We start from the raw sequence: 9,407 nt of genomic DNA, 5'->3' as shown, positions 1-9,407 counted from the left end.
GAGACTGTCTCATGTACTTTGGACATTGTCAGGAGAGGCCAGTCCCTATTGGCTCACGGAAGCCTGTGCCAACCTTTTAACAAGCCAGGTGGCAAAACTCTGATTGAATCTTTCATCTATGGTTGGGGAAGAGAGTGTTTGGTTTGGAAAGAGAGCTGGGATTTTTTTTTTTTTTCATTCACGAGCCAGAGACGCTAATTCAGAATGCTACAAAAAAAGGAAAAGAAAAGGTACATTTATAGATTTATGAAACTCAAAAGCCAGTGGACTATTTCAGGGATGACTTCAGGTCCAGCGGGATCCAGGTGCTTAAACAATGTCAATGGGAAGTAACGTCCTTTCATTCCACTTTCCTTTGTGTCGGCTTCATTCACAGGCAGGCTCTGTCCCTGTGGGGACCAGAGGGTCCCAGCGGCAGCTCCAGGCTTAATAATCCCAGCCAACAAAGATGGCCTGGGCTGATAGTTCGGACAAGTGCTGGGGCTGGGTCGTGGGGCATGTGCCCATCATTGCATCTGTGATGGAGGGCAGGGAGATGGGATGAGCTGGTTCCCCAGGCCAAAGCCCCACACCATCTGTGGGAGGGGTGGGGGTAACTGTATGGAATCAGGAGGGTGGTCCCCAAAGGAAAACTGGGGCACTACCCCAAGAAGGAAGACTGGCAGGTGCATCGGCCTGGGGAAGGAGGGGTGGGCACTAGGGAAGCCACGTGACCTGTGGTTGTGTCTGAGCTGGCTCCACCGGTGTGTGGCTCCCAGGTGCAGCACGTGCTCCGGCAGAGGGAACAAGACCTGCGCCACCTGCAAGGGGGAGAAGAAGCTGCTGCACTTTGTCCAGCTGATCATCGTGTGGTGCGTGGCCCAGGGCGCGGCTGCCCCAGGCTCCCCAGAGAAGCTCTCCTGGGCCCGGGCAGTGCAGGACCCGCTGGGAGAAGGGACTTAGAGCAGCCTAGAGGGGGCAGAGCCCTGGGCTGGGTTAGAAGCCTACGGGGATAGGCAGCTGGGGAGGTGTGATACAGATGCCCTGTAGAGCAGGCAGGGCGAACTTTAAATCCGGACAGCTTCTCTTTCCAGTGCAGCAGCTGTTCAGCAAGAGAGCAGCCCCACCTGGGTATGGGGCGTGCTTTCGCCTAGATTCCCAGGTCAGTAGAAGCCCCCAGGTGCCCGCACTTTGCTCGGCATGCTTTGAGCACAGTGGAGGTAATTCCCTTGACTAGCTTCCCATCTTACAGACGAGGATGCTGGCACTGTTCTATGTCGCACCAACGACCACTCATGCCCCCTGAGCACGTCTGCCGGATGGTTAGCCCACCCCTCTGCTTCCAGGAAGAACCGGCTGTTTGAGTTTGTGTCTGGACACCAGCTGAGCTGCCCAGGGGAGCTGCTTTCTAAGGCCAAAGGAGAAAAACTCTTCAAGGATGAAGACGTGGTGGTGAGGTGGCTTCCTGGATGAGGTCAGGGGCCTCTGGTGTCTCCTGTGTGGCCCTGTCTCCCGACTTTCTGTGGGGCACAGGCCGGGGCCAGGAGGAGGCTACTGGGAACCACCAGTGGCCAGTGTTCTCTCTGAAGTTTCCCACAGGAGTAGTTAGTCCTCACAGCACCCTAGTCTTCCTCCCCCCTTCCCTCCCCGTTTCATTCCTTCTGCCCCTTCATTCCACATATATGGAAGCCTTCCTATTTGCCAGGCCCTACTCAACGCCGAGGGGATCCCGCTGACCGTGAGCGCTGTGAAGGCAGCAACGTTGTTCTAGACCGGGGAGAAGAGAGCACATTTTTGACCGCAAGGTCAAGTGCTGAGAAAGATGGTTGAGAATCCGGAAGCCAAGGAAAGGGGCAGGGAGGGATGGGCGAGGGGTTTTGCTATCCTCGGTCAAGTGAGATGGCATTGTGCTAGCACTGGAAGGCAGTGTGTCTGCATGGGCGGAGTGAGCCCTGTGGATGCAGGAATGAGGACTTCCCAGCAGAGGGCACTGCCCTGCGGGGCCTACAGGTGGGAGCTGATGCTGAGCCTGAGTAGGGGGAGTGCAGAGCAGGGAGCTGAGATGCGGGAGGTTCGCAGCCAGATCAGGCCCTTGGTAGGCAACTCAGTTGACTTGCAGTGGACCCTGGCTTGTGGCAACCCAGCGAATGTCAGGACTTCCATGGCTGATCTCTTGGGAGTCGACTGCCAGGCCTTTCTCACGAGGCACCTCTGAGTGAGCTAGACCCTCTTCACATTGGGTGTTTTCACTACCCAGGGACTCCTGGGAGAGCCGACCCTGGTCTGATGCTGAGCCCTGGAGGCACGGTGAATGGTGAGGGGGTCAGCCCCCCTCTCCTTGGTGCCTACAGCAGCACTGGGCACTTCACCAATTGCAGTGGAGGAGCAGAGAGGAAAGGTTCCAGTGCCCCTCACAGGGAGGGAGGGACAGGATGTGGAGCCACAGGCAAGGGCCGTGCTTCATTCTAATACATAGTATCATTCTAATACATAGTGTCATTCTAATACATAGTGTCATTCTAATACGTAGCGTCATTCTAATACGTAGCATCATTCTAATACATAGCGCCATTCTAATACATAGCGCCATTCTAGTACATAGCGCCATTCTAGTACATAGCGCCATTCTAGTACATAGCGTCATTCTAATACATAGCGTCATTCTAATACATAGCGTCATTCTAATACATAGTATCATTCTAATACATAGGAGGCTTTCAAGCTTGGTGGGACAGGGTTGGGGTGTGTCGGGACTGGCTAGATGTCCCTGTATTTGGACATCCTATAGGTTTATTGTACCAGGAGTCCTGGTGGCATCGTGGTTACACATTGGGCTGCCAGCCACAAGGTCAGCAGTTCAAAGTTCCCAGCCACTCGAAAGCGGAGGCTTTCCACTTCCATAAAGAAACAGCCTCAGAAACCCACAAGGGCAGTTCTACCCTGTCCTAGAGGGTCACCCTAAGTCGGAATCGAATGGATGAGAGTGAGTTTGGATTTTGGGTTTTGGGTTTATTGAGGATTTGTTTTAAAGCAGTAGTTTACCAAGTTGCCCCGATGAGAAATACCCCTGCAGGTCTCCCCTGGCCATGCGCAGATGGTCAAGCCCTGTGGACAGGGCCCTGGCTTGTTCTCTGCTGGGCCTTTCCTTTGGCAGGCTGCCTGGCACACAGTGGACACAGGCACACAGTGGGTGTGCAAGAGGGTTTTCTTGGCAAACTAATGGGCTGTAGGTGAAGAGGGTACTTCTCATCTCTATCTCAAACTCCCTGTTCTGGCTGGAACGTTGGGGTGAGGCCAGAGGTCAGGGGGGAAGGAAGTCAGCTCTGGCGCCCCCAGGGCTCCGGGCTGACACTGGGGGTTATGAGACAGCCTGGGGCCGTGTGCGCTGCGTACTTCCGGGGGGTACTTCTCTCTCCGCAGGTGTACCCCATCACGGATTTCCCCCTGCGGGAGATCTCTGCGGCCTCACAGAGAGGCATCACCGAGCACAGCGCCACAGTGGCCTCCCACGCCCGCGTTCTGCAGCAGGTGAGCAGAAGAGAGCAGGCCTGGGCGCTGGCAAGGCGCCCTGGGTCTAACTTCACCCCGTGGCTGGGGGCTGGGGGCTGGGGTCATCCATCTTCTGGGATCGGGCCTGGGCCCATGGGAGGCTGAGGGCTCCAGGGCACTGCCCATGGGAACGTAAAAAGGAGGAAGCAGGATAAGCATGCTGCTTTCTAGAACGGCTCCAGAGAAGCACCGAGGCAGAGAGGCTCAGGTTGGAACACAGGGAGCCGCGGGGAGTGACCCAAGGCTCGGGAGGCTCTGGAGAAAGACCAGTAATGGAGGCAGAAGATGGTGGTGGGGTCCTGGGCCCAGGAAGAGGTTTAGAAAGGGTTCCTCTAGCCCAGGCTTGCAGGCAGGGCTGGAGCCAGGGGTCTTGGCGCTCGGGTTTGGGGTCCCCAAACTCTTGACCTCCTGGGAAAACTGGGCTTGGAAAGGCCGCTGAGTCCTCGCGGTCACTAGATGGCGCCGGCACGCCACCGCTCTTCCAGCCTGCCCTCTGCGCTCCCCCCAGGCTGCTATTGCGGGCTCCAGAAGGTGGGGATTGGCCGGGAACCCCTTCTCAGAGCTCAGTGAGCAGCCTGTCAAGGGACCCAGAGTGCTGCAGTCTGGGCTCAGACCCCAGCTTGGCCTGGGGTTCCATCCTCTCAGGTGGTTGTGTAAAGAAGGGGTTATTTACTTCCAGGGTCTGGTGCTCAGTCTTTCATTTCTTTGGGTCCCCTATGCTAACGAGCATTTGGTTTAGGGTCTGGAGAACTGCGTTTAATTTAGGTTTCATTTAGATGAATCATGGCTACCTCGGAGCCTTACAAATCATGGCATGCTGGCATTGCAAATTCAAATGCCTGGTGTGCGGTGGTGGGACAGCTCCTCCTCCACAGAGGCAGTCGTCTTTGCAGCCTCCCAAAGGCACCTGCCAGAGACCCCAGGTCCTTTGAAGCCAAGTGTTCACATGAAGACGCCCAATGTTTCAACAGGGGCAGCAACATCAGCACACATTCTAGTGGGGGTCCCACTGAGAAACACCGATCTTGTAGCTCTGGTAGAGTTTGGCGGCTCAGAGAGAGAGATTAAATTTCCCAAGGTTACAAAGCGTCTCAGTGGAGGAAACCAGAAATAGAATCCACGCTTCCTGACTCAATGATGGCCAGTAAAGCTTGCAGGAGCATTCCAGGCCAGGCGTGCTTGGGTGGTGCAAACAGTTCAGCATGTGGCAACTTACCAGAAGGTGGACCTCATCCTCAGGCGCCTTGGACGGGCCTTGCAATCCATCTTAGAAAAAAATGCCACGGAGACCCCCTGGGGCACAGATCTACCCTCACCTACCAGGGTCTCCTCAATGCCGCGGGTTGGTTACCATGGCTGCAGGAGTCCTTGGTGGTGCAAATGGTTAAGGTGCTCAGATACTAATGGAAAGGTTGGAGATCCGAACTTACCCAGAGGCATCTCTCAGCTTCCCAGTCAGTAGAATGGAGGCCTGATTCTGAGCAAGAATGAAAGCAATGGGGATGGCCCAGTTCTGGTCCCGTCCCCCCCTGCTGCACCCTTTCCTCTGGGATGAGTGAGGCCTTGTGTCAAGAGGACAGGCTCCTCTCCTGGTAGAGCGATGTCTGCATGTGCAGAGGGTCTGGCATGACCAGCAGACCCCTCTCCCTCTGCTTGGGATCCCCAGAAGGATGTAGGGCTTTGGCCCCGCCCACAGTAAACCCAACCCAACCTACTGCTGCGGGGTCCTGGGTGCCCGTGTGCTAAGGAGCAAACTGCTTCCCAGAGTTGCCTTGGCTGTAAGATTTGCTTTGACTCTTTCATTCCCTGCTGCGTGGGTGCCAATAGCCACCCTGGAGGTTAGTAGTGGTGCTGTGATATCCCCTCTGTCACCCCCCACCCATTCCAGGGGCAGGGGCGTTGTAGACTAGCTGCTCAGAGGGGAGCCCAGAGCCCTGGAAGGCTTTAGGATGACTGCCAGAAGGGAGGTAGGGAGGGAGTCCCCTGCCTCATTAAGGGGGGGCATTTAGGAAGAGGAGGTGGAGCTTGGATTAGATGATCTTCCAAACCTGAACTGTTGAAATGTCTTAGTCTGGGTCGTTAAGTGCTTGGCTGCTAAATGAGAGGTTGCCAGTTTGAAACCACCTAGTCGCTTCCAGGTTGATCTGCTCCTGTGAAGATGATGGAACACAGAGAAAACTCTATGGCGCTGGTCTCCCTCATGCGGGGTGGGTCTGAGTAGCAGCTGGTTCATAGCAATGTCTACTATAAAATTTGTGTGGGGACAGATAGCTAGACAGTCAGACAGATTTACTTTAATGGATTAGCTCAGTTAATGGTAAGGCTACTCACAGCTCCAAGATCCGTGGGTTGGCTGCGTGTCTGAGATGTCTGAAGGCTTACATCCTACAATCCATGGGTAGCCTGAGAAGAACGGGGCGCTAGGTGTCCCCCTGATAAAAGAAAGGAGGTGTTGGACAGAGCCTTTCCTTGCAGAAGGGTTGATGCAAGGCCTTGCTATGTTGGTAGGGACAACAGCCTGAAGCAACCCATCAGCATGTGAAATGACCTTACAATGTATTGAGAGCATGACAATTCACCCCTCTCATGTCCTTATGCGTGCTAAAACATGAACATATTTTAAGTGACTTTCTCCCTCCCCCAACTTAAACCTGGATGCTTCTGGAAGATGCCCACTTGCGGGCAGCTCTCCGTACATCTGCACACCTCTGGCACACCCGTGCCCTTCTCGGTGATGCCGAGCCTCACTGGTGGCTAAACAGGAGTCATTTCTGGCCGGAGCCTAGGGGGTGTGGACAGTATACTACTGGAAGATGCATCTAGGAAGACAAGTCACAGTCCAATTGGGCAGGTCCTGAGTGCCAGCTCCCAAGCACGAACCCATGGGCAGCAGGGAGCTATTGAAGGTTCTTGAGCAGGTGGGTGGCTGGCACAGAGCACTGAAGTTGGCCATTTATTTTCCCAGCGGCAGACCATTGAGGTGATCCCACTGACAGAAGTTCATTACTGGTACCAAGGAAAGACTGGTGTCTACTACCTGTACGGAACTGATCACCAGGTGCACGTGGTGGACTACCCCGAGCGATACTGCTGCGGCTGCGCCCTCATCTGACCATGGCTGCAGATGTCCCCTCAGCCCACCCCTCCCATTCAGTCGAGGGACCAGTGGAGGCCTATGCCGTCACTTCTCTTTGGTTGCACTGGGCAATTCTTTTTCAGCCCTAGGATAGCCTTCCGGAGAAGTCTGCTTCTGGTCTTATGGATGAGCCCCTCTCCTTCGTCTAGTCAACCTACAGAAGCTCAGCTATGTGTAATCCTTTAAGACAAAGGAGAGAAGTCAGGGAACTCATGGGGACTTTGCCTCCGACCTTCCTTTGACCTTGCTTTGTTCTTGGCCACGCTCCACTCTGAGGGCCCTTTTCTAGAGTGGCCCTCTGGCCAAGCTGAACATTCGAGGCGCATGTCAAGCCACCGCCCCTGCCTGCACACGTGATAGCATTTAGGGCATGCCTGTTCTGTGGATTAGGAGTTTGGTCAGGACTCAGCACTGTGGTCCATCTCTGCTCCACGGTATCTAGGGACTCACCTGGAAGACTCATTGGCAGGGGGACTGGTTGTTGGCTCTCAGCTGAAACACCTCTATGTGGCCTCTCTGCGCTGCTTGGACTTCCTTACAACATGGCAGCTCTAAGGGTGAGCGTCTCTTGGCTACCCACCTAATAGAAGAAGTAGACATCTGTTCCAAACTGGAGAACAAACCAGCTCTGGTGAATGGACTGAGCCTCAAAAAGCTAAGCTCTAATGTGATACTGATGTGAGGAACATGGTAGAGAGATTGAGAATATATGCATTCATTTCAAATCACATACCCACCTTAGAACCTATCTATCAAGCCACTCATAATCTTGATGTGCTCCACATCTGTGCAGCGAGGCTGCAGCTAGAGGGGAGAGAGACCCTGCCTAGACTTTGGCAAGAAGCAGATCTGCTGCTTTCCACTCCGTCCACCAGAGGGCAACATGTGCGTGTACGTGAATCCTGAGCAGTTGTGTTTGTGTTTTGCCCTGTGCCAAAGGAGTTCAGTGTCAGGTGTGAGACCCTCAATCTTATGAGGGTCTCTTGTTCTCAGCAGCCCCAGGGCCATCAGCCTCCCTGCAGGGCCTAGAACTTCAGTAAAACGAATGACTTTTATTTTCCCCCAGGCATGCTTATTTTTTATAAACATACCTTTTAAAATGTCTGTCCTTGTTTCACATGAACATCAGTTTCCACAGCCTGAAAACCAGAAGATCTAGATGGTACCAGGCTATTCGCACTGACAGCTCTGAAAAAAATCACGTTAGAAGGTTCTGGAGACAGTGGGAGGAAAACGTGGAGCGGAACTCAAAGTCATGCAAGGGACCAGGCTTACTGGTTGGATGGAGACTGGTAGACTACGGCCCTTAGTCATGTGTCAGGTCTGTAAATGCACTTATCCCCAGGTTGGAATAATGGGCTATCCTAGATCCACAGGCTGGCATTTCCCCAAGGACAAGGATCAGAGGGTTAGGAAAGACGGAGAATGGAGACAGGAGACACGGGAGGAAGTGGGCTGAATGATGCTTTGCAGTCAGTCCGATGAAACAATGTGTGAGAACTGTTGGATGCAAACATGCTAATCTGCTCTGGGAACCCACCCTAAGAGGTTTCACAACAGGCAACTAACCTTCTGTCCTCCCAGGGAAGAACTCCATGGAAAACAACCACCAATGATTGTCAAGTTATTGCAATTTGTGGTGACCTGGTGTGTCAGAGAAGAACAATAGTGCTTCATAAAGTTTTCCTTCTTTCTTTTAAAATAATTTTATTTGGGGGGCACTCTTAAAAATCTTATATCAATCCATCATTCAATGGTGTAAAGCACACTGGTCCATAGGTTGGCATCGACATGTCAAAAACAGTTTCTTTGTACTTGAGACCTTGAAGTTTTCAATGGCTAACCTTTTGCAAATAGACTGATAGGCCTTTATTCTGAGATGCCTTTCGGTGGACTCCAACTCCCAACTTTCCTGTGGGATCTGCTGAAACTACCCAAGGATGCCCCAGGAAAACAGTACCCACATGGAGGACTCTGGGATTCCCCAGAGAAACAGTATCCACTGTAGGAAGCTGGGCCTGCGATGCCAATGTGAGAGTCTACAGTCGAAGCCAACACACTAGCTCTTGAGCCCAGCACCTCAATCCATTTGCCCTGCCATTCATTCATCTGGGCACTCACCAGGCCAGACACCGGTGAAGCAAAGGGGCATCTGGTGGTGACTTTGCCTGAGCACTCCAGGGCTTTACAAAACTGTTGGGAATTTCGCTAGTACAACCCTTGGGTCGGGCTGTTTTCTGCTCCTTATACTTATCAGCTGGGGTGAGCCCAGAGATAGGTGTTGCTATTATCTCTGCTTCATGGAAGAGTGGACTCAGACCCGGAGAAGTGAAATAACTTCGCCAAGCTCCTCTGTGTGGGGGAGGCACAAAGGCTTGGCCACGAGTAGCCACAGCCCATACTCTAGCTGATTTATTAGGTGGGTGGGTGTAGGGCAAGTAAAATAACCCCAAGCAATAAAGGATGATGAAACTCCTACAGAGCAGACACAACAGGTGGCCTGCCCCTACATCTCTACCACTTATTGTCCCCAGGCATCAGTGGTGCTGGATTGCCAGACCCCAAACTCCCTGCCAATGGTTCCCTTTGGCTAAGGTGTCCTGGGTACTAAGGAGGTGCTGGGGAGATGGTGCCTGCAGAAGCAGCCCTCAGCCAACAAGACAGTGGAGTGGGTGACTATGCTCCAGGTCTTTGGGGTGGGGAGAGTTAAGACCTAGTCTATACTGTCTTCTAGTATCCTCTA

At 53.4% G+C, this 9,407-nt stretch overlaps 1 protein-coding gene across 1 annotated transcript in view; it reads left to right on the top strand.

The window, feature by feature from the left end:
* Window positions 1–7,724, top strand: part of SSUH2 (ssu-2 homolog) — a 28,349-nt gene extending 20,625 nt beyond the window's left edge. Inside the window, exons 8-11 of the mRNA XM_004714123.2 lie at window positions 759–851; window positions 1,326–1,431; window positions 3,400–3,507; window positions 6,494–7,724. Of these exons, the coding sequence (XP_004714180.1) occupies window positions 759–851; window positions 1,326–1,431; window positions 3,400–3,507; window positions 6,494–6,640 (454 nt within the window). The 3' untranslated portion in view covers window positions 6,641–7,724. The remainder of the gene's footprint in view (window positions 1–758; window positions 852–1,325; window positions 1,432–3,399; window positions 3,508–6,493) is intronic.
* Window positions 7,725–9,407: the final 1,683 nt, after the last annotated feature.

Source organism: Echinops telfairi, unplaced genomic scaffold (genome assembly GCF_000313985.2).
Source record: "Echinops telfairi isolate 266 unplaced genomic scaffold, ASM31398v2 ScPeMD7_7474;HRSCAF=8512, whole genome shotgun sequence".
NCBI classification, from domain to species: Eukaryota; Metazoa; Chordata; class Mammalia; order Afrosoricida; family Tenrecidae; genus Echinops; species Echinops telfairi.
The sequence above is the reverse complement of the archived record's forward strand: the minus strand, read 5'-3'. Positions and strand labels throughout refer to the sequence as shown.